This window comes from Falco peregrinus, chromosome 1, assembly GCF_023634155.1.
Source record: "Falco peregrinus isolate bFalPer1 chromosome 1, bFalPer1.pri, whole genome shotgun sequence".
Lineage (NCBI taxonomy): Eukaryota > Metazoa > Chordata > Aves > Falconiformes > Falconidae > Falco > Falco peregrinus.
Window position 1 is genome coordinate 25,559,748 of NC_073721.1, and position 24,571 is coordinate 25,584,318.

Sequence of the window (24,571 nt, forward strand, 5' to 3'; positions counted from 1 at the left end):
GAAAAGAAAAGGTAAAGAAAAGCAGGAAGAAAAAAAATGTCCTGTGTAATCTGATCACTGTAGAAAATAATCAAAAAAACAAAACCTGAACTGAGACGGAAAATGCTACTGCTAATGTTTCTGTGTGACTTTTTGTTAGTGACTCTATAAAACTTGTTGGATCTGTTCAGGATGTTTCCATGCAGTACATGTGTATCTATGTGCTTAATGCTCCCAAAGTGAGATGACTGCCAAACTCTATTTTACAGTACTTGCGAGAATCCATAGGATCTCCCTAGACTATGTAGTTGTGATGACCTAATCCTTTGAGACAGGCTTGATTTTAAGACTAAAACATAGCATGCATGTTACTAAATGGACACAGTTGGATTCAAACACATTTGTGTAAAATACAGCTAGAGTCAATTTTGAAGATGGTGAAATGCATGTGACAAGTTAGAATCGATTATTACTTTGGGGAAAAAACAGTTTTAAGCTAACAATATATTTACGGAAATTTGGGTTTGTGTTGGAATGTTGCATGTATTTCTGGGAGAACATTACATGTAATTCATTAAGCGTGGGCATAAATAGTTATCCTTATATCTAGTTGAGAAACCAATGGAAAAAAGGAGAGGAAGGACTTGAACACAAAGGGAAAAACTGTGCTGCATTTTTAGCTTTTTATGAAGGGAAAAACTGTGCTGGATTTTTAGCTTTTTTTTTAAGGGGATAATGAATGTGAAAGAGAAGTATATGTTACCATTGTTTTTCTAAATATAGGATGAGTGACTGCTGGCTGTATTAAAGGGATTGTTGACTTGGTGAAGGTGGAAACTAGATATAGCTGTGAATGTTATCTAGCTCATAGGTATTGCTACGTGTTAGTAAAACTAGCTAGACTTTTCTACTAGTGGTGCAAAGTAGAAGGCTGCAATAAGGCCGTGGCAAAGTATTCTTCAGAGCTTCTGAATACCTCTTGGGGCAAACTATGTCTAGAAGCCTAAGAGGCACCTATTGTATGTTAAACCATTCAGAGCGCTTTAACTACTTCAAGAATCCAAAATGCTGTGTGATATGAGGGTGTGGCTTTCAGATGGTGACTGTTTTCAATATAGTAATTGCTGTTTGGTGTTGCTAGGGATTTGTACCATTGATTTTAATCAACCTGAGCTGTATGGTATCTCTGGTTTGGTTTTTTTAGGAGATACGAAGGAGAGTTGGGAAGAGGACTCTCTAGAGCAAAAGAGAAATAAATACGTGAAAAATACTTCTGAGAACTATGCAGAAATACTAGCACTGAAGGAAAGAACTGAAACCTTGGAAGGTCAGCTAGCTGTACTTCAAGAACAATGCAGAAAAGAAAAAAATAAAAAAGAAGAGTTCAGTGGGCAGATAGCAAATTTGCATCTCAAGCTCTCCGCTTCTGAAGAAAGGGCTTCTGGCTTAAGTGAAGAACTTCGCCAGTGTCGAGCTGACTATCAGGAGATTGCTTCTGAATTGGACAAACAGAAAACTATAAATAGAGAACAAGAAGAAAAGATTTTTCAGCTGAATAATGAGGTAGAAGGTGCCAAAAAAAAAATAATTGATAAAGTGTTACAAATTAAAACAATGCAGTCCAAAGTAGATGAGTTGTATAAATGTCACTTAGAGTCTTACGCTATGGATGTTGATTTAGTTAATTTAAAAGATTCCTTAGACTCTCAAAAGGATGAACCAGAGAGAGCTCAAATGAGTCCTGTATGCATGCAGTCCCAAACTGCTTCTACAGCAGATCTGAGATGGGAGAGCTCCTTTCACTACAGTGTTGAAAGCATTTGGGAAGAATGCAAAAATATTATAAAGGCTTCTTCACAAAAAAGTCAGCGGATTCAAGAACTACTTCAACAAGTTGAAGACTTAAAGAAGGAACTTGATGATACTAAGAATTATAATAATCAACTAAAAAGAAAACTAAATGAGATTGAAAATCAGGATCATCAGTCCATAAAGGAAAAAGATCTTGTGAATCAGTTACAAGAGCAAATCCAGAAGAAAACCGAAGATTTTGAAAAACTGGCTGCAGAAGATCACAGAATAATTGCACAGTTTGAGGAGGAAGTTACCAGCTACAAGGGAAAAATAAGAGAGCTTGAATGCCTCTTGGAGGATTTTAGAGCTAAAGATGACAGTGTAACAAAGTTAAAAGAGGTACTTAAAGAAAAAGACTCTATTATTTTAAATCTGGAAAGTAATGCAGTAGCTCTGCAAGAGAAATGTGCCAGTTCAGATGAAAAACTGAAAGAATTAAATGACCGAGAGGCAAGTCTGAAGGAGGAAGTTGTGCAGTTGATGAACAGCTTGGAAAACATGAAACACTGTCTTCAGGAAAAAGACAAAAATGAGGATGAGCAAATACGATCTATAGAATTGTAAGTAAATAATGAGAACTCATTGCCCTTTGAGAATAGACTCAAGTTAAAACTACCTTCTGTGAACATCAGCTTATTTTGACATAACGTATTTGCATGTTTATCAACAAAACTGTTTCTTTAAGGAGTTTTAACACACTGGTTGAGTGTTATATTGCTTATTCTGCTGGCTTTGTTTTCTTTGCCTGTTCGTATATGCCCTCAAAAATACAGATGTAAATAATGTGGAATTATTGAAGGGGGAAACAGGAGCATGCAAGGAAATGAATAATTATTTGAGGTTTCTAAGAGGTTTATGTTGCATACCCTATCTGGAAGAAATTACAATTTGTTTAATGTTATATCCTGTAACGTATAAAAGCAGGCAAAGTTTTCTTTGGAAAGAACTGAAAGTAAAAGGGAAAAGAAGAAAGAAAAAAAAAAAGCCTGGGGAGTAAACAGCTGTTGTTAATAGCTGTTCCAGGTGAAATCAGTATGCTGTAAGAACTTGAAGGAATAATGGCTGTAAGAAGGCAGAACCTTTCTGAGCCCCCTCTACTTTTTAGAACTTTAAGAAATTAAATGTGTCTGAGGGATTATATTTACTATATGGTAAGGAAATTGCAATCATGTAAAAATAGCTTTAAGACACTGTGTAACCCTTCTCCTGACTAGGGTTTCTTCAGTGCCATATCTGTGTGTACCTGCATATATTCTAAACTATGTTTTAGCATGAAGGTCTGGAGATCCCTGACTCTGCTTGTGAAGTTTTGAATGGTTTTCCTTTTGTGAGGCTGTGTTTTGTGGTGTTAGCTACAGAATCTAAAAAATATTTTTTTTTAGTTAAAGTAAAAATCCAAGATGTGTTACTGTAAAAGTTTTAAATAAACGTAACCATTTTAAAATAAACCCATCAAACTTTTTAATTACTTAGTAGCACTTGTAACAGCAGCACTTGTTGCAGTGTTACTGATTTTCCATTTTCTTTTGATTATTATTTACTTTGATACATACAAGGTCTGGAATGAAGGTATCAAATTTAAACTTACTTGATATTAATCTTGTTCCTTTTGTTACTTTATAAGGATATGTAATGATAAAAATGGTTGCTCTACTGTGCTTAAAAAAATTAAAAAAACCTGCAGTGTTGAGAAGTAAATTTAAGTGGTTTGTAACTTCAGGATCATATAATAAGAAGCTGATATCCAAAAGTAAAATTATGAAGTTTGTCATTGGTCTGACAGATCTGAGATGCTATTAATGAATAAAAAGAGCAGTCAGAGAGCCTGAATTAATGTGTAAAAGCTACTTCTTTGAGATGCGTAACACTAATGTTATTTATGTCTCTTAATTTCTAACACAAGGTTACATAAAGAACTTTCTGAGAGCTCTGCCCTTGTACAAAGTTTGAAAAAAGATTTGCAGATGAAAGAGGAAGAATATACAGATATGAAAGAGAAATTTTATGATGCCAAGAAACAAATTCAGCAAGTAGAAACAGAGGTTGGTAACCATAGTCCAAATATTTCTTCTGCAAATTTATGCTTGGAGTTGTGTTACTAAAGCCTGTTTTTCACAAATCTCAAGCTACCAATATTAAAAGTGATTCATAATAAAGCTATTTGGAGTGATACATTTAGAGTTACAGTGAATCTTAAGTTACGTTGCCATTGAAGCTGTAAGCTAAAGATAAGATCAGATGTCAAAACATGGATTGGTAGAAATATTGGGTGGGGTGGGGTGTAAAACTTATTAACACACTTGAAAAAGGTTTGAAAACTATGGCTAATCTGGTTATGGAGAAGGACTTTATAATATTTATAATAACAGTAGCCTTACATTATTTGTGCTGACTACAAGGCCTCAGATTTCAGACTTGTAGAAAGTACTGATCTCTAGGAGGAAAAGATGGGTTAATCAGAAAAGTACTAACTTTTAGAGGCTTTAAAATCTTAGCTATGTTTTCTATTAAGGTTGAGAAGAAGAAATGAAAAAATGGGATAATTTTTACTAGTTAGTTGCTAGCATTTAGTTATCAAGCAGTAGGATTTCTTAGAACCTCATGGGATCTCAACAAGACTTTAAAACCCAAAAAACTACCGCAAGAGTTTGGGCTTGAAAGTTACACCTTAAAGTATTAGTGTCTTACCTAGGAGCCTAGCATTTGAGGACCTTTTCCTAGTCAACATTCAGTGTATAATCCTATCTTTGAGAAGCAGCAAGGAGCAGATGGGATCACATGTCAGAAAACATTCTTTTGTATGTTTCTTTTTTTGTTTGTTTGTTTGATTTCGGTTTTGTTTTTAAAAAGGACAACTGACACTGCAGCTTAATTAGGCTATTTCCTAGTGGGTTTTTTGGTTTGGTGGTGGTTTGGTTTTTATCCCCCTGCTAAATGTAATAATTATATGGTGAAAATCCTTACCTAGGAAGGATATACAGTATAGTGCATCTCCAGTCCCTGAAATTCAGCTAAGGTGCTTGCCAAAATTTGACTCAAAAGTATTTTGTTAGCTTACGGAGATTGTAAAAGGCTAAATGTTGGCTTTGCTTGCTGTCTTTGTGAATTGTTACAGGTATGTACAATGCGATCTGAGGAGAAATCCCTGAGGAACAAAGTTAATGAACTTCAGAGAATTAAAAACCAATTTAGTGAAGAATTAGAGATCAAACAGCGCACAATCCTACAACTTAAAAAGGTATTCTAGGTTTTTAAATTTTACTTGCTCTTAATTTTTTTCATTAATCCATTCATGAGGCAAGTTTTCCAAGCAACAGGAGAAAGCTTACAGAAATTGGGTAAAAACAAGAGTAGCCAGCTGAAACTAGTTTTAATGGATGAACGAAAGATGTTTAAAAACTTTTCACTGCATGACATCGTCAAATCATTTTAAATAATCTGCCCAGTAAATACATACTTAATACCTGCTGATATTCTGATTAGCAACACTTAGATATATTAGTAGTCATGTCTTCCTCTTAAACATTTTTCTTAATCAGCTTGAATGCTCCTTTATACTATATGAAAAACTTACTTATTCTGGACTGTTTGTCTTAAATACTTCATTTGTTACTTAGTAAAGCTCAAAATGAAAAGCTGCTCATTTCTAGCATGTATGTTTGTTTCTTTAAACATGCTTTCTTTAATTTGCTTTTCAATGTGATATTTAGGAGCAATTGAATAATGAGAAGTTGGAAGAAATATCCAAGCAGTATGAGAAAGCATGCAAAGGTCAGGAAAAAAAAAACATTACTGTTCTGTTTTTTTGGTGTGAAATGGCAACATAATGAGTTGTTATACTGTTAACTAATTTGGAGAGCTTTATAGATTTGTATTTTAAAATACTGAGAAACTCCAACTTGGACATCAAATGTTACAGTCTGGAACTAATTTTTGTGAGTTGTTACTAGCAAGTATATTTGAAAGCAATGAAACAGTCTCAGAAAAACAAACATAAGCCTCAGAGGAGGTGTGGATTTGCTGTATTAGTGTAAACTTATTAAATGTTGGTATTTATTTGCCACTTCTGTTGGTCATTCTAACAAAACCAAACACTGAAACATGAACTAGCACCATAACAGTTTCTGCAGGTTTGATAATCATTGTTTAACTGCAAAATGTTTCGTTTTTATACAATACAAGTCATAATCTGACTGACGTTAACACCGAAATGCTCACCTAAATCAGGCTGAAGAAAATCAGTCAACAATTTTGGATATGGATAGTTGAGTAGAGATATTCTATTTCATTTTAATAGAGCTTTTGATTTCAGGGAATGGGGAAATGATTTGTACTGAAGGCACTTTGAGAGAGAATGGTGGGAACTTGGAGGGTGCTCAACTGTAAATTTATTTTCAAATCCTCAGATCTGCGTGCAAAGGAAAAAATAATTGAAGATATGCGGATTACATTAGAAGAACAAGAACTGACTCAGACTGAACAAGATCAAGTGCTTGAGACCAAATTAGAAGAGACCAACAGATTAGTTTTGGGTAATTTCTCCATGAAAAGGGAGCAGGGAGGCAAAATTGTTTTGGATGTATTGCGATGTCTGCTTTACGTTTCTGTTTTTATTGGTTGACTGGTATTTAGGCATTAGTTTCATGTAGTACATCACAAACTTCTAACATTAAAGGCTTCTGTCCCTTTGTGGTCATAGCTGATAAATCCATGTAACTTTAGTAGGAGGATGTGAATGTGGTCAAATACGCATTTGTAACTCTATTCTATGTAACTTCATTTTGTGTACTGACCAGAACTGGAAGCATGGAAGCAGAAATATGGAGAGCTGAATAACCAGAGCAGTAGTGACTGGCAGCAAAAGATGAGCAAAAATGAGGATAAAAACATAACTGAAAATGAGGAATTAATAAAGCTGCAAAAAGAACTGAAGGTAAAATATGGTGACATAATTCATTCTTAGTTTCAAAGCCATAACTTTCATTTAGGAGTCTAAATTTTCTTGTGGTGCTAACTTTAAAGAGCTGCAGCATGATATGGCAAGTTGTTAACAGTAGGAAAGGAAACCCCGTCTAAAAGCTGCAGTGCACCAGTGCAGCGAAGTGTGGCGGCAGTATCTTTGTACTGGATGGCATCACTGAGGCCCTTTTCCTACATCTGGGTACCGCGGACAGTGCTTCTGTAGGTGGGCTCCTCTTAGAATTGTCTTAACCAGCCCAATTCCTGATAGCCATTTTGAGCCTCTTTCCTGTCAGTTGCGTGGGCAACTAAAGCAGATTCTTTCAAGGTCTTGTGCTTGCTGTATGACTTGTAAGCCTTTCCTGCTAGGTTGAGAACTTGCCTCTTAATTCTCCTTGGATTAGAAAGTAGACTTTTTTTCCAAGCAGTTTTTAAGATGCCTTCTGTTTTATGTGGGAGAGTGTCTGACAAGAGGTTTGATTGTGATAGAAAAGGAGGCAAAGTTGCTGTGAAGTGATGTCCTTAGGTACACACTGTCTATACCCATCATTCAAACTATACTGCATTCTTTCCCCTTCATTCTTGAAGCAGATATAAGTTTTCTACCTGTAAGGCGACATAAAGATTGGCAATTTTTAAGTTAAAAGGCTGTCTTTACTGTTACTCTTAGAGTGACTTTTACAGTGTTTGTAACTTACCCAGAGCATTTTAGAAGAAAATTTGTTCCATGAAAACGTGCCAGGCTGAATAAGAAGTGCTGAAAGTTGTTAATTTTTTCCAATAGAGAAGAACAAATGAGAATGTAACACTTGCACTTGGGAGTATGCTGGAGTAAATCTATGCTATTTCTGTTATTTTTCTGAGATGAATCCATTTGATGGTAAGATTTTAAGATTTTGTCTGAGTCTTTGCTTAATCTCTGTTTTTATTTCTGGTTTCATTAAAATAGGAAAATGAAGCAAAGTATCAGAATGATAGAAAGAAGTGGCTGGAGGAAAAAATGGGGCTCATAAGTCAACTAAAAGAAGTTGAGAGGCATCGCAACAGAGAAATGAGAAAATTTGCAGAGGATAGAGAACGTTATGTAAAACAACAAGCAGAAATTGTAAGTGCCTGGAGGCCTTTGCTGAGTCCTCTAGTGTAAGTCTTTTAGTACAGAGCAAGTCTCATGTCAAGTGTTAACAGCATGGGTGCCTGAGGGAAGCTGGCCTTTGTCAAAGTCCCCTCACTTTATCATGTGGCAAAGCTCAAATGAGATCTTCTCAATATGAAAAGGGAAGAATAGAAGGGTCAAAAAATGAAAAAGCTTAGTACATAATGGAAGTTAATGTGCCTGTTCCTTTCAATTCTATCACCACCACCACTGCTCTATGAAGCCTTTAGACTTCACAGTGTGTGTAAACCACCAGTAAGTAACCTACACTTAAATGAATTGCTACTTAATGAAGCTAAGAAAACATATTTTGAACAACAAGATTTGTTGCTTAAGCTATAAGGCTTTAGAAGGAAAAGGAAAAAGCAAGAAGTTGACAAAAAAAAATAGCTTCTTTCCAGATACAGAGTAAAAATACTTGGTCAAAATTGGTAGTGGTTTTGCTCCCATATTGCTTTCAGAGTAGAGTGACTGATAGTTAATAACGAGGTAGATAACTTGCCTGTTCACTGGATTGCATCAAGGTTGTAATTTCTTAAGTATATGAAAGTAGTATATGAATCTGTAAAATCTAAACCTATATTTGAGTCTAGAACTTGTTTGTCATGACTTTCTGGACCTACAATCAGTACAGGAGGGTGTTAGGAGCTTGGGACTGCTTTTACTTTGTCTGTGACTATCTGAGACTTGTTAGTAATAAAATCACAGAGCAAGCAAACAGGAATGATTATTCTTACCAAAAAATATTTTCATAAAGACTATAACTATAGATACAGATTTTCTAATTCAAGCATGGTTTGCTTTTGCATATTTGTAGTGAAACTAGCTCTATGTGAGGTTTAAGATCTACACAGGCTCTCAAGTTTACTAAGGCCATAAAATAGTACTAACTATGCAAAACCAAACTCTTACAGTAGTTCAGATAGTGTGTAGAAGTGATGTTCAATTCTAACCCATCTTTTCCTCATTTAGGAAAGACTTGCTGCACAGCTGGTAGAAAAGGACAGCAATCTTCAAAAGTGGCGTGAAGACAGAGATAAATTAGTAGAAGCTTTAGAAGTACAACTCAAAACTTTGGCTTCTGACAACACACAAAAAGATAAAGAAATAGCAGAACTGAAGCAGGCTACACTAAAGGATTCAGGAAAGGTCATCTGTATCTCTTTCTTGTTCCTGTGTAATTTTTTTTTTAATCCATTAATTCTGCAAAACACTATACTTCTTTTTGCATTTTTGCTCTATTTTTTATTTCTTAAACACTGTTATATTGAAACCATTTGCAGCTAATTTAAAAACAAAAAAGGTTTATTTATGTATGTTTGAAGCTGAACTTTGTAACTAACTGAAGCTTCAAAATACTTAGTGGTCCGAATAAACACTCCAGTCTATTTGATACTTGTATTGCAAAGTTGGACTGGAAATCTGAAACAACTATCACATTTGCTGCCTTTTCCACAGCACCGAGGTGGGAGGTGAACTTGTTATAACTTTACATATGTAGAGTAAAATAAAACTGCATTACATCTTCCCAGGCTGTTATATGACTTGTCTTCACTTTAAATAGTGGCCACTCATACATGAAACTATTAGCTTTCTGTTGGGATAGCTGATTGCTTTAGCCTGCAATTCTATAACTGATGCTACCAAGTAATTGTAATGATGCTTGTGTATATATTAATTTATTTTGCTAATCTTGTAATCTGTGGCAATTTTTGCTATGTTTATTAGGATAAGGAAACTGATGTAGAAGAGCTAAGAAAACAGCTGGCTGAGAAAGATGACATTATAAAGGAGCTGAAAAAGCACATTAACCATAAAAGCGTTCAGTCTTTGGCAGAAGTACCTTTACCTGAAGAAGAACAAGATAAAATAGATCAGTCTGTAAACAAAGAGGTATGTTTGTTCATATTTATAGGCAGTATGTATTAATGATACGTTGTTATAACCTCCTCATTTTGTTATTTTCTCAGTATATATTTCAGCAATACTGGGAACCTCCCAATTAGTTTTCATAGTTCTTAGTACTTGAACTGTATCTCCAGTTGTGAGTTCTTGTTCATTCTTTCTCTCCCTCTTTTGCTCTTGCTCTCAGAAAAAAGGTACATTAGTTAATACAGTGTATAGAGAGGTGGTATTCTAGAACTTCTATACCTGAAAGAAAAACTAGTTAACTAATCCAGGTTCTAGAGATTTGAAGACATAAAGTTAGTAGTGTTACGTCAGTGTTAACAGGATTTCTGCTCAAACAACTTTCGTATCATCACCTATAGTATGGTAGTAGGGATGCCTCTAACTACAGCTGCCAGCCCATACTGGACATCACAAGAACAGTATCTTGCATCCCACTTCAAAACAAAACAATATTCGAAGCTTACGCAAAGAAAAGATCAACTTTGCATATTTTCCAAACTAAAATTAAAAGGCTTGCAACTGTACTGAGGCTCCTGATTCTGACTGAACCTTTGTGTGCTATATGAACAGTATTTAATGAGGTAGGCCTCCTGCTAAACTGAATTAATGCTGTGTGGCTCTGTTGCTAAATAATGACACGCAGGGCTGAACATGGGTTTCCTAGTAGTCCCTCCCCAGCTGCTAGATGACTTCGTTCTCCTCTTCCTGCAGAACTGGACTGAATGCCAAAATGCATCTTTTAATCTCTTTCCTGTCTACTGCCAAATAAGACTTTCCGGCTTGTTTCTTTCTACTTCATCAGTTTAGCTAGTGCTGTATCGATAAAGCTTGTGATATATGAGGGAGGGCAGAATAGCTCTCAGAAAGGTTACTGCTTTTTATACAGCTTTGTTCATAGCAGCTAAGAGAGCACGATAAAATTAGTTTTTTGCTATGAAATCAGTTATAGAGAAGAATTGTTGTTAATAGTTGGTGGAGTATTTACCTCAAGCCGATAGTAACAATACTTGATGATATTAATAAGGAGAGGCTGCTAACAGGATTATCATGTAAGAAACTGTTATGTTGGTATTGAAGTGAATGGGGTAAAGTTTTGGGGGAAAGTTCTCAGGAACCACATAGTGGAAATAAAGAAAAACTGAAGTGATCAAGGTGATGTGTATTGCCTGCCTTGTGAGGAGAGGCCAAGAAGGTGGCATCGATTGGGAGAGGTTAAGCCACTAGAGGGTTATGGAGCTGAGGCTTAGAAAATCATGGTTGTGGCAGGTAAACAGAAGGCAGTACTGTCTTTCTAAAATCTTGCAAGAACTTGGAAGCACTTGATGAAGCTATTAAGAGATAACTTTAAAACAGTTAAAATAACATATTCCTATATGAAGCAGCTAGTGATCTGGAGGTGATGGAGATGGGTACTTTCAGCAGGGGTTAGAAAAATTTGTAGTAAAAATCGGTAAATATATTTGTAAATGGATACTCTGAGGATTAAGTAGAGGTTTTGCCCTCTGACACGTCCAATGCAACAGCTGAGAGTGCTGGGAGTGTATGGAGGGAGCAGTTGACAGGGTGGCTGGGATCACATGTGTTATCCCCAGATAGCATCTCCCTTTGCCACTCTTGGAGGCAGGATATTGAACCAGGTGGACTGTTGGTGAGACCCAGCAGAGCACATCTTATGATCATGTCATGAATAGGTGTTACTGACTTAAACCTGTTTTGCCTTCTAGCCCAGGAGTTCATTAGGTTTCTGCACTTGAGCTTTTTATACTGTAACTTTTGAAAACTCAAAATATTGTGAGGTTTATGGTCTAGCATAATCTTTACTCGTTCTAAATATTTACAGTTTATGGAAAAACAAAGCAAGACTAATCCTATAGCTGGAGAAAGTATTCCAGTAAGATATGAGGGAATTAAAGAGAATTATTCATTATCTTGATGTCCTAGCAGTGCCTTCTCATTAAGTAAAGTTGATAGAAAACTTTAAATTTGAAAATTCTATGCAATTGTATGAATTTTGCTAAATCAAGAATATGGAAGAAAATGTTGCCTGAAGAATTCTAAAGTTTTATTCTGCAAATGCCTTGATGATCAAATCACCTGATTTAGTGCCTTTGGTAGAAATAAAAGCTGTATAACATAACCATGTGAATAATTGTATCTGACTTCAACTGTGTGCTCTTGAAAACTTACCTCTTATGGATGCTTATGAAGTGGCTGATCCTTCCCTGAGGGGGAAGAAAAACCAAAACCAAACCCACCTTTTAAATGGAGGAGTAACAGCAGGGCAAATTGGATTTGCTTTCTCCCAAATGTAGGATTGCTATAGGATTCCTTTGTGTAGCTTTGTTAGCTAATGACACTAACCATTCCTATGTAACTTTGATTGCAAACTCTCATGAAGTAGCAGTTATAAAGAAAAAATATTTCTATTGACCAGCTCCATTCCTGGGAATACAGTGGTGCTGATATTCCCACTCAGAGTCCCAGCAGAGCCGGTTGAAGAAGGTGACTACTTTTTGGCTTTCCATAAGCTTTGATTATTTTCGTTTTTGAAAAGAGGGAGGTACCCTTCAGGGTGAACCAGTGTAAGAAGCAACAGCACCTAGTTTGCTTGGGACCCTACTAGCAGCAGCAGCAGCAGCAGCCATCTGCCATTTCTTATCACTACCAGTCCCAGCAGCCTATCTGCCATGTTTCATTCAAACAGCTACTGAATTGATTTTTGTGCACTAGCCAGCAGCTGAACTGCTGCCATGGAGATGCAGGAGCGGAGGAGACCACAGCTCTGTCTTGATGGTTTTGGGAAGGAGGACAGGTTTGGCTGGAAGGTGAAATGCTGCTGGTGAAGAACAGCTGTGCAAACTGAGCTTGCCATCCCACCCTCACTGTGCAGTTCTTGCAGTTTGGCTGTAAGGAGGTGCAACGCAAAGTCTTCATTCAGCGTGTGGGCAAATGTGCTGCCTGAATGCCTGCTGCTCTTCCAAAGAACAGATAGTGATGAAGTGTCTCATAGGTTGCATTTGGCTTGTAGCTTGTCTGTTGGACCCTGTTACTTACACAGTTAACTTCTTTAGTGTAGAAGGGGAAGAGAGTGCTCCCTAAAGATAAGCTAGAGAAAGATTATGCTTTTCTCTCAAAAGCTGCTGTTACTGCCTAGTTCCTAAGGAGCAGCAGAGTTAAGATGAAGAAAATCATGTCAATTCTACTACTGTTAGCTGTGAAAACTGTGACTGACTGCCCTTGAGGAAGATGACTTGGAAACAAAGTATCAGGCTAAGTTCAGCAAGGAAAACTTTAAGTACTGTGATCATAGATAGACATGTCTAACTTTCTAAAATGTGACAAAAAAGTATTAGAAAATAAGAGTTAAACTCTACTGTAGTTGAAATAGATTTCTTGACTTTGGAGTGTTCTGAAAACTAGCAGCTGGAAAATGGAATGCTTGCATTGCGATACCCTGGGGATGGATAAGTATTATAGTACTTAGCTGATAGCTATTTTAAAACTTGTTTTCTTAAAATTTCCATATGCTCGTAGGACCATTCAGAAGTTGTCCTTGACTCTTCTGAAGTGTCCACAGAAGATGGAAAAACCAGTCGGTTCCCGAAACCAGAGATGGAAATCCAGTTCACACCTCTGCAACCCAACAAGATGGAGGTGAAGCACCAGGGCAGCACCTTACCAGTTACAGTTAAAATGCTGAGGCCAAGAAAGAAAAGGAAGAGCGAAGAGATGGATAAGGTATGACCTAGACTAACTGACAAAATATGTTGTGCAGTTCTTCAATGTATTACCCTGCTCATTTGTTAAAAACCTGTCCTTATCTTCCGATTCTGAGTTGACATCCTAAGGATGTGTCTAGGGTATATTTAAACCTCCCCACTCTGCATGGCCCCCCAGCGGTGGATCTCTGGCCTGTGTTGAAGTCAGTCATAGACCTTAATTTATCCAGACTCTGGCCTTTTGCCCCTGATTACACCAGAACTTCCCTGTTTTCTGTAGACCTTAATTCCTCTTTAATTTAATTCCTCTTTGATTTAATTGTGTTAGGTAATATGCTCCAGCTGCCTTAATGTGCTGTGGTGTTTATATGCGAGACTAGGGCTCCACAGCAGTTCAAGGTGCTAAAAATCTTCATTGCTTCTACCTGAACTGCATATCCCTTTCCTCTGGCTTTTATCAGCGTTAGCACCAACACAGCTGTCTCTAAGACACAAAGACTATGAAACCCTAAGACCACATTTTGGTGATACTTAAATCTTGTAATCCTACTTGTGGGGCTTATGACTCTCTAGACTTCTAAACACTTTTGAAGCTGACAGATGAGTATGAGGGAGGTGACCTGTGGATGATTTGGCTAGGTGGTAAGTGATTTCTTTCAGTGAGTGAACTTGTCTCAGCTGGAGAGTTAAGTATCTGATTCTTTTCTAACATTTCTCACTCAAGTGTTCCCAAGTAATATGTTTTTTTAATCTCTTAGTAAAAGAGTTAAGAGAAATAGTGTTCAACAGTACTTCAGTAAACTCATTTTGTTAAACCTGGATTGCAAAAGTAACTATTAAAAACTGTGCAAGCTTATTAATCTGGAAATCAACACTTCACTCTGGAATAAGGTCCAAAATTGATTGAAACTTGTGTTGAACTGATTTCCTTTGAGTAGTATTCCCTCAGGCTGCTGGAAAAGTAGGTGTAAGGTTCACCCTTCTGAACCGCATTGAAAGTACCAAACCTTATCTACAGATAAATATATTTCATCTAATGTAGTTATCCATGTTTTTAGAGAAGACGGTTTTACTAATTCATTTAAATCCTTTCATAGTGTAGTCATCTGTGTTCATACCCTTATGGAATGATATTTAGCTAAGTAACTTTAAATAACATGGAACTAAATTTAAAACTATCTTATTGCAGTTTTATTCACCTGAATGTTATTCTTAAATATTATTTTCATGTTAATGTGCCAAACAGAAATAGATTGTAAAACGAATCAGTAACTTTAACTGTCACAAGGCTACTGAAGACACAAGTTATTTTTTTAATTTCCTAAAACTGAAAATCCCATTTTCAGTGGTAAAAGTAAAGATTGAGGGGAAACCTGTGGTGCAAAAAATAACCATATACTGCTCATCTCAAATTTATTAAAAAAAAACCAAAACAAAAACACTAAAAAAACCTCCAAAGCCAAAACAATGCTTGCCTTTTTTTTTTAGAAACAAACAAAATCAAATCTTCTGCAGAGACTCCCTTCTAAATAAACAAGGAACAAAAACCTCTTTTTTTCTGACACTTAGCGGTCGGTATGGCTATCAGTTATCTGAAATCTCTTGGCACCCCTTCACAAGACAGAAGAAGTCTTTTATTGACAGCTTAAAATGGTACTGTGCTCCAACCGCTTTTTGTAGTTGTCAACATAAATCAGAATTTACATTTAGAATTAAGTTAATTTTGATTTCTGTGTTTGCTTGTCAAATCTGTTAAAGCCAAAAGTATAGAAAATTATGGAGAGAAGAATAGTATGTGTCAGAATGGTTTGACTACAGGTATTTCTAGTTCCTTTCTACAAGTTTGTTTTGCATTTAATTCACATTTCAATAGTTACCTCTTCAGTATTAGCCAATGCCTTCCCACTGTTAGTTGTTGCATTTAAACAACTGTAATTGTTTTTCCTTCTGTAATATAAATACTTATTGTCCTTTCTGCAAGAATCCTAGTTTAAATCTGTCATGTTTATTTTCTTAGGATTTTGTGAAAAATGAGAACAAGAAAAATGAAAAATCTGCTATGACTAATTCACCTTCTACAAGCAATAAGAAAATGGTGCGGTTTTGTTATGTTTTTGAAGTTAATTTGACCTTTTCTGTAAAGGTGAACTTGTGAAAGGAGCAAACATTTTTATGTAGCAGTATCTTATTTTAATCAAGTATATAGATAAGGATTCTTAAACACTGATGTTGTCTTCCTACTAAACTCTATTAGTCAACCGAAGAGAGTAAGTCTATTTGCCAAGAATGTGTAGTAGCTGCAGTGTGCAATGATTCAAAGGGAACGATGTTGCATATTGAAAAGCTGTGAAGACTAGTTTGAACATACTGTTAGTATAGTTGATGTTAAAGGCAATGCCTTTGAAGTAAAACTGAGGTTCGTGTTGTCTATAGGCATGACTTATGAAAAGATGATTTTTAGGCCTTAATAGTAAGCTGGGTAGGTAGTAGATTTATTTCCCCATCAGTTTCCTCCTGTTTGATTAGACGAGCTTTTCTTGATGTAAACAAAATACTCTACAACTTTGAATCTACTTTTTTCTTTTTTAAAGAAACTATTTGTTTCCTGTATTACTGACACCTTTAAATATATTCTATGAAACTTTGTCAATTTTTTTTCTTCTGGCTATAAAATGGTGTAGTCTACTTGCTGTGGTAGTATCATTAGTATAATGGACTGAGGGGTCAGAAGCAAAGCTCAAAATGTCAGCTTGAAAATAACACTGAAGTCAACTAAAATGGAATTAAACCTGAAGTTTGATTTTCAGCTGTCAATTGAAATTGACAATTCAGTTTTCAACTTAAATTATGATATTGTATTTCTGTGCAGATGTCTACTACACAGTCGTTTAGAAAAGACTTAAAGCAAGAATCCACTTCAAGTAAAAATTCAGCCAAAAAGAAAGATGGAACACTACAAAAAATTGGAGATTTTTTCCAAAGTTCTCCTACTATTATTCACTCTAAAGGTTTGTACAGAATATAAGGCTTATTCCATGTTCTCTGGGCACTGTAGAATGGCCTTTTTCTAATGTAATCTATTAATGTATATGTTATTAAAGGACATGTCTGCTTTGTTAAGTTGTTATTTCATTTGAAATAATGGAGGCTGAACTGAGGCCTGCTATATTGAATCTTGCAGAGTAGTAAAAGGCTGTCTTGATTGCAAGGACCACACATTCTAAAGTTTAGGTTCAGTGTGAAAGGTAAACCAAATGGAGTGAAAGGACACAGTGTGGAATATGTGCATATAAATTTATTATAAAAGCAATGATAACTTTAAGCTCAAAATGTCTGAGTTATTTTTGTTCTTGCTTACAGCCCAACAGTTAAAGACAATTTCAGAAACTTGCCCTACTGCTCTAAGAAAAATCAAGAGCTGAATCCAAACTCCAAATCTTACCTTGTTCTATAAGTAATCCCTCTTCCCCTCCCCTGCCCCACTTGGTTTCTGTGGAAACTGTATTAGTGCTTTTTGATGTATATATGTGGGAGGTGAAGATTAGTTATACAGAATCTGAAAGCTGGTGTCTCATGAAAATATTTGGAAGACTTCAATAAACTGACTATGAAGCAATTAATGGATTTCATTAAGTTTAAGCATAGCCTTGGGAAGATTAACTGCTAGGAGGTTGCACTGAAGAATATATTTTTATTATTTCCTACAGTAAGACATGATCTCTGAGTTAATGTGGTTTAAAAAAAAAATTAAATTAGCAGAGGGCACAAGGAATCACCAGTGATAAATTCTAAAAAATGCTGTTATTTGGTTAGTTAAAACAAGGTCAGTCGCTTTTCACTGTGGACAGTTAAAATTAAGATCTTTGTACCAACTTTAAAACTTGATGTGCTACAGAGCACATCTTGCTTATCTGCTGTAAGATAGTCTAGAAGATGATAGTGACGTTTTTAAATTTCCCAGGTTTGTCAGATTGGCTCTATGAGGACAACATATCAATATCAATAGAAGCCAAATTCAGACTACTCAGTTTCACCCTGAAAATAGTTAATTTGAGCAAATGAGTTCTAGTTTGTAACCTTTTGTTACCATGTCCTCTATTTTTTCCTCTTTCACATAACTTAGTATTGTTTGGGATTTCTTCCTTCCTTCTAGCTCATAATATGCATACATTCATTTCTTTATAGAGCTAGTACTAGCTTGATAATACTATACAAATACCTAGAGAAACTGGCTCTACTCTTGTGCTTCTGTCAGCACAAAGCAGTTAAGCCTGTTGTTCAAATACTGTTGAAGTGTTTAACTTCCAGTGAAGTCTGAATCCTAATTGATTTTTAATGTGCTATTGAAATGTGTCCTTTAAGCTTTTGCATCTGAAGCTGTAGAAAACTGTGGTAGTCAAATACAACTTCTGACTTTTTTTATATTTAAACTTCAGGCTGCATCTTTATTAAAAAAGTACAAAAATGGAACAGCTTTCTTTAATTTTTCATTAATTTTGAGGCTCACAAAACCAGTAACACATTGATTTACAGTAAAATTTTTCTTCTAGCAAAGCAGCTGATAGCTACAATAAGCTCTCCCAAGTCTGCAGAACCAGAAAGTGTCAAAGAAAAGGAGCTCAAGCCAAAACGAGTTAAGAGAAAGCTGTATTCAACTGACATTTCCTGCCCTCTTGATATCTCTGGTTCTCCGGTAAGTGATTACAGGTTACTGTTCTGTCCACTGTAATCTATTTCTGTAATCTTGGCTTAAAATAAACTATGTAGGCGACAGAACAAACCTGAAGGTCTAATCATGTTGCAGAAGAGGTTTGAAAGTACTGACTTGTTTCTTGATTCTACTTAACCATGCCTTTTGGTCTTGTCTTCCTGCTGTTTTACTTCATTTTTTCTGTTTTCTCACCTATCTTCTCTGTGTTTGGCTACTGACTTACTGTATAGGTGGTACAGCAATCACAGAGATATCTCTAAATTTGGATTCATAAATATCTTAATCGTGGTATGTGGAGGCTTACTTGTACTACAGCAGTTTCTTAATTTGTTTTTCCAATAGCTGGTGTTCATTTAAGTGTAGCATAAAGAAAGAATATAAATAGAGACTGTTAAGGGATCCACAGTTTTTGAATAGCGTGATCGAAACACTGAAGTTAAAGGTCTGTATGTACAATTAACTTCACAGGGCAAGTGAGCACCTAAGGTAATTTCCAATTCCATTTATGACCAGCTAACATTGCAGCTACTTTAAGATGTGGATGCATCCATGCTTTTCCAAGCACCGTTTAGATAGCCTTCTAGGTGTGCTTAAATTATGTTGCCCTGTCTAAGCCAGCCTGTAAAGAGTCGTATAGGCCATGGCTCGATGTTTTGTTTCTGAAATCCAACTTTAAAGTTTTGACCGTAACTATAGTGCTGAGCATACTCTTGCTCTCTTGAAAATGTATTCTTCTTTCTGTTCAATCCTTTCTTCCCTTTGCTATGGAGAGCGTTTGCCCATACTGAGATATTTGATTTTTCTGTAAATTGTATTAATGGGAGCAGCAGAAACCAAAAAGCTGCTCATAGGAGGTTGAGGAAAATGACAGAAATACAGAGCAAACGCAGCTAAAATGGAAATGAAAGGAAAAGTGAAAGGCTGAATCCTGGCGATGTCAGAGAAAGCTAAAGGAGTTAAAGCTAAAAATGTTTTCTGAACACCTATTGTTTCACGAAATGAGTGTTAGAGATCAGAAGTGAGACCTGCTCTCACATCACGTATTTCTTGGGATTTTGGTGTTAGTTTCAGCAAAACCGGAATTTTATATGTTCCCAGTATTTGTCGCTTATTATGATGCACTAAAATCATCTGACCATCCTGGAGACCTCACACTAAAAGGCAATAGGCAAATTTCATTCTGGAAACAGCTTCTGGGAAGAAACATGTTGGTTTTGTGGATCTAGAATTGCATGTCATTTGTCTCTAAAGAAATATTGAGTAACTCAATATATTGGCTTTTTTAGATCTTTGTAGAAGAAAAAAAGGAAAGTGATCATCTAATCATCAAGCGACGGCTAAGATCAAGAACAGCTAAATAATCTTGAAAAAAACTGTTTATATTTCCTAGTTAGGGCACATTGCCATCCAAAGTCTGTATGTAGTTGTATAAATTGTTCTGATGGTTTCCAGTTCTGACTTCATTAAACCTGAAATGCTGTTCAAGAAAACTTGTGTCTGAATTTATTTTTTTTTCTTAAATGTCTTTGGAAGTGTTCACAGTTTACCCATTGTGCAGTAAGAACTAATTCTGTGTGGAATGGTTTAAGTTGCTTTTTTCAGGTGGCCAGTATACCTACCATAACTTTGAGTAGGAAGGAAAAAAAAAAATAATACACATCAAAAACCTATATAGCCTTAAATTCTTTAAAAGGATCCAAAAAGAGGTTCTGCGAAGGGACAAAATTAAGGTGTTGGCACTCTGTGGAGGAATATGTTTTTCATCACTTGTGTGATTTTACCTGTTTTCTATTTACTCTTCTAAAGTAATTTATAAGCATCATGTTCTTTCAGGATTATAATATCCATAAATAATTATAATCTGCTATTAGAAGTGACCCACTCTCAGGTAGACATTTCATATTTTATTCAAGCTATCTAGTTCTGCTCAACTAAACAGCTACTTTTATATAGTAGGGTTTCAGCTTATCAGTGACTGAGTAAATGTTTAAAACACTTTTGGTTTCATCAGTGTAGCATTTACTGAAGTCACAGGCCATGACTGTGTTTCATAGGATTTTGCATTGTTTGAAGAACAGTACTGGTCATCTTTCAGAACGAGCTGAAATTAACTTTTACAATGACCTGCTCTTGCCATGGATGAAGCAATACAATCCCAGTAATTGATCATTTACCCTAACTTCTTGCTCTTATAGCTTTCTTATTTTCTTCAATAACTGCCAACCATACAACATTGTTTTTAGTCTAGACTATTGGATTATTTCGATTGTTACCATGTTTTGGTGTTTCGGCCATCATAACTATAACCCCATGATGTTATTCCATTTAAAGAGTTCCTTAGCAATCTGTTTTGCACATACATAGTGTTTAGCACTACAGGAAGATTATCTTGTTTGCAAGATTGCATTTTGAGGTTTGGTATTGGCCTGACCACAAAAAATCTTTGGTTCCCTATCGATATCCAGTCAGATTTATTTTTCTTTTCTACCTTCCTCCAAGCCATACTGGTTCATCAGCCACAATCAGTTGGTCAGTAGAGGCAGAAATATTTTGCTCATATAGCCAGATAACTTCTACTCATTTTTGATAGTATATCCACAACCTTACTGTCCTTCAGAAATGATTCCATGATTTAACAGTTAAAAGTGCTTTTTTGTTAGCTTTTTTCTTGGACTGCTTTTCTGTAGTGCCTTTTATTTGGTTGAAGAAAAAAACCCCAAACTGATTGATTGATTGACACAAACAAGCGATTAAAATTGTTTTTCTTGAGAGGAAAAAAACCCTTACTTTAAATACCCTTTGCAGTTTAGCTTTAATAACAAAAGAGGTCCTTTTAAAAAAAAAAAGAGGCAAATAAATATAAAAATGGTCATCAGTCATTTCTTTAGTAGAAGTATTTTCCTTTAATTTTTATGTGACTATAGCTTGAATGTGAACAACGATGCTGTGGGTCAGCTTAGTTCTCACTGACTCATTAAGGGATTGTCCAAGCATGAAATGTCTCTTCATAGGGGTAAAGCATAGTTCATTATCATAGTTCTGTAGATCCTGACTTGTAAGATCTGGTTCTCATACTAAGCTCATTCTCTAGTTTCCAGACTGTAAAATGGAGTTGTACCTCTATACTCTTCTATATCTTGTCCTTAGAAAGAACAAAACATTAATCTTTTTTTGCTAAGTTGAAAGTGTCAGTGAGCCTCATTCACAAATCATTGAGCTCTTCCATTGGTTCAACTTTTTGTTTTCATCTTCTGTGTGAATTGAGAATTTAAATTTCCTTTTCATTAGCTTATACTTGGTATTGCCATTTTCTCTCTTCCCTCTTTTTTTCTGGTAGAAAAATGTAAAATCCAGCTGATGAACAGGTAATTCTAACTAAAAATAAATGCAATGTCACTTAATCTCTTCACAGGTAGGATTTTATACTTTACACCCCTTTGTCCTTCTCCAGTTCTGTTTTCTGCTATCTGTAGTCCAGATATCTGGACTGATCACTGCTCTTCAGTAGCCATGAAAGAGAAGATTCTTATCTTATACAGGAGCAAGTTGCTTATTTTACAGAAGTCTTATAGCTAGAGACAGTAAATATACAAGATGAAGTCATATAACAGTCTTAAACTGTGGGGCACTACTTGGAATACGTATTCTTTATTTTAACTTTTTTGGGGGGCTTTTTTCCATTTTTAGCAGATGTTCTGTCAGCTGTTCATCTTGACCCTTAACATGTTTTCTTTCTGAACAGTTTCAGTTAATTTTAGAACCCATGAGCACGTGCCTGTTTAGCTCGATTGTTCCTTCCAGTGTGTATAACCTGGTACTTGCCTGCAGTGAAATTCGTATGCCATCATGTTGCCTTGAATGACAGTTTGATTGCTTACCATTAAATCATCAAATGGCCTTATAGTTCTTATTTAACCGAAAAACATTTGCAAGGTAAATGCAGGATTAGAAGGATGCTGAATTACTTGATTGTTGCATATATGATTTCTTTACTGATTCACATGTGTGGAAAGTAAGAGAAATATCTTCAGCCATTTGACATCTCTGAAATTGTAGATTGATAGCGTTTGTTATTCTCCCTATCAAATATAAGATTTCATAGTTTCAAATAACTTGTGCTTCTTTCTGACTTTGTGGGTAAATAACAAGCGACTGCCTTAACAAATTACTTACAAACACTTAAGTTTATTTCAATTACTTTGGTAAATTGCAGTTTAGTTATCAGTGCAACTAACTAGGAAGTAATCTCTCAGCTTAGTCAAGCCACTATGGCATGCAGGAATGCTCTGTACTTGAACTGTATTGCCAATTTGCCTAAAATTTCATTAGTGTCGGTGAGCTATCGAGGCTATAGGAAAAGCTGTTTTTTCTGGAAGTCATCTGAGTAAATCTAGCTTCTGAAACTAGCTGAAACAGGACAACCCAGTTTAGTATCAGTCTCTCCTATACATTGAAAACTGCTGATACTTAAAATGAAGTTTTCTTTTCCCGAAAGAATAAGCTTAGATCCTTATAATTTTAATAACAGACTTTAAGACTTCTTAAGGCCTCACTTCTTTGGTGTTTCATTTTCCCACCAGGAAACTCTTCCGTAGTAAGAAATGGTTCTATTTCGGGTGTATCACCTGAGTCCTGCAAGTGCCTTGTACAGCAACGCCATTGTCTTTGAACAGTTCCTTTCAAGCATGTCGTGCTGTGAGGTGTAATTCTTAGAAAATAGCCTATGCCATACTTGGGTCGAGCTGCCCCATCGTTTCCAATGGTGAAGCCTCATCTTGAAAAGACCATTCCTTGCTTAACTTCAGCTCGTCTGGGGAGAAAGCTTTTTCTTTTGCCATCTTCATGGCACTCCAATTACAGAGATAATGAAGGCATCTGGAAGGAAAATATGAGGATGCTACTTCATATAGGTCAAGCTTTTCACTTTGGCAAAAGAGAAAAAGGAGGAACAGTGACACCATTTGATCAGACAGCTCATGAAGCGAGGGTAACTTTCTGGAGTTGAAGTGAGAAAAGCGAGCAGGATATTTTTGAGATGATTTTTCAGTAATAGGCTAATTTTCCACAGATAATGCAAGTACTTGAATGTTCTTGAAATAAGTCTTGATTAGTGCTGTGAGAGAATAAAAATAAAAACACTTTATTAAAACATGCCTACTTGAGTCTCAGCGAAGCCAGCTGATGTCTCTTCAGCGACAGCAAAAATCCCCAAGAGATGGTGCTGAGACACTGCCTGGAACCTTCAGTCTTGGCACTGAGGACCAGTTTTTATCCCATTTAGCCAAGCTTCATAAAAAGTTTAGAACAGGGCCTTGCTGGACTATATTCTAGCAAAGTCCTAGTCCTCTAGATCTTTTTTCCAGCTACAGTGACACCACCCATGCACACAAGCAATCAGCAGGATTTTGTTTCTTGGGTTGGCATTCTGGGATGAAGTATTAGTTTATAAGCACTGATGTCTAATGTAACCTGTTCATCCATTGCTGCACACTAACATTTCACAGGAGTTTTATATAATTTTTCTCTTTTAATCAATATAAAGGATACTTCCATTGAAAAATTCATTAGGCAGAAGTGGAGGTCCTGCAAGACTTAAGAAAATGTATGAGGTCAGATTCACTAAGGAAGAATTTGTTTCTGCAGTTGCTGGATGTAATATTTCTAGATCGTTGTATTGATGAATCAAGTTGAACCTTTTTTCCTTGGAGATGTTTACTGGTTTTGTATAGTGTCTTCTGTTAGGGGGACTTAGAATGCATTTTGTGTAAGTGTTACAACATTGTTTTGTATTTGAATGATCTATGAGAATAAGGAATATTCTGAGGAGCAAGTTTGAGCTTATTTTATAACATGAAAATGTCAAATTGTACCTTTCTTGCTGTGCACTAAAGCCTCGATGTGCTTTCAGATTGCTGCTGAAAGGTGAATTCTGAAACTTATCTGGGAACACATAGTTTTTTTGAATTTTAACTGAAAGACCAGCTTTTTCAGTTCATTTCCAACTGTTTTGTGTTTTGCTTATAAAAAGGAGTCCTATATTGCTAATACTGTTTCACATCAGATTGGAGAAAACAGAAAATTCTGGCCAAAAAAAAAAGTGTATAAAGGAGAGACAGCATGTTAGACAAAATGCTTCAGTATGTTGAACAGCGTGACCATTTTGGATGTCCTTAAAGTATTGTACCTTATGAGTAGGTATACTTCATCATCTTGGAGACCTCATAGAAAGTGGGTAATTCTGTGCATGTTTGGAGACAGCCATCTAGCTATGTTTCTGTGCGTGAC

The 24,571-nt window shown here is 35.9% G+C and overlaps 1 protein-coding gene across 2 annotated transcripts in view; it reads left to right on the forward strand.

Moving 5' to 3' along the window:
• The window catches only part of KIF20B (kinesin family member 20B), a 43,495-nt gene extending 23,719 nt beyond the window's left edge, over positions 1 to 19,776 (forward strand). For both annotated transcript variants that reach the window (XM_055804155.1, XM_027788847.2), the window contains exons 20-33: positions 1,184 to 2,393; positions 3,737 to 3,875; positions 4,949 to 5,071; positions 5,544 to 5,604; positions 6,240 to 6,365; positions 6,630 to 6,766; positions 7,742 to 7,897; positions 8,918 to 9,094; positions 9,674 to 9,838; positions 13,391 to 13,594; positions 15,593 to 15,670; positions 16,445 to 16,583; positions 18,126 to 18,268; positions 19,573 to 19,776. In XM_055804155.1, the coding sequence (XP_055660130.1) occupies positions 1,184 to 2,393; positions 3,737 to 3,875; positions 4,949 to 5,071; positions 5,544 to 5,604; positions 6,240 to 6,365; positions 6,630 to 6,766; positions 7,742 to 7,897; positions 8,918 to 9,094; positions 9,674 to 9,838; positions 13,391 to 13,594; positions 15,593 to 15,670; positions 16,445 to 16,583; positions 18,126 to 18,268; positions 19,573 to 19,647 (2,933 nt within the window). In that variant the 3' untranslated portion in view covers positions 19,648 to 19,776. The remainder of the gene's footprint in view (positions 1 to 1,183; positions 2,394 to 3,736; positions 3,876 to 4,948; positions 5,072 to 5,543; positions 5,605 to 6,239; positions 6,366 to 6,629; positions 6,767 to 7,741; positions 7,898 to 8,917; positions 9,095 to 9,673; positions 9,839 to 13,390; positions 13,595 to 15,592; positions 15,671 to 16,444; positions 16,584 to 18,125; positions 18,269 to 19,572) is intronic.
• Positions 19,777 to 24,571: the final 4,795 nt, after the last annotated feature.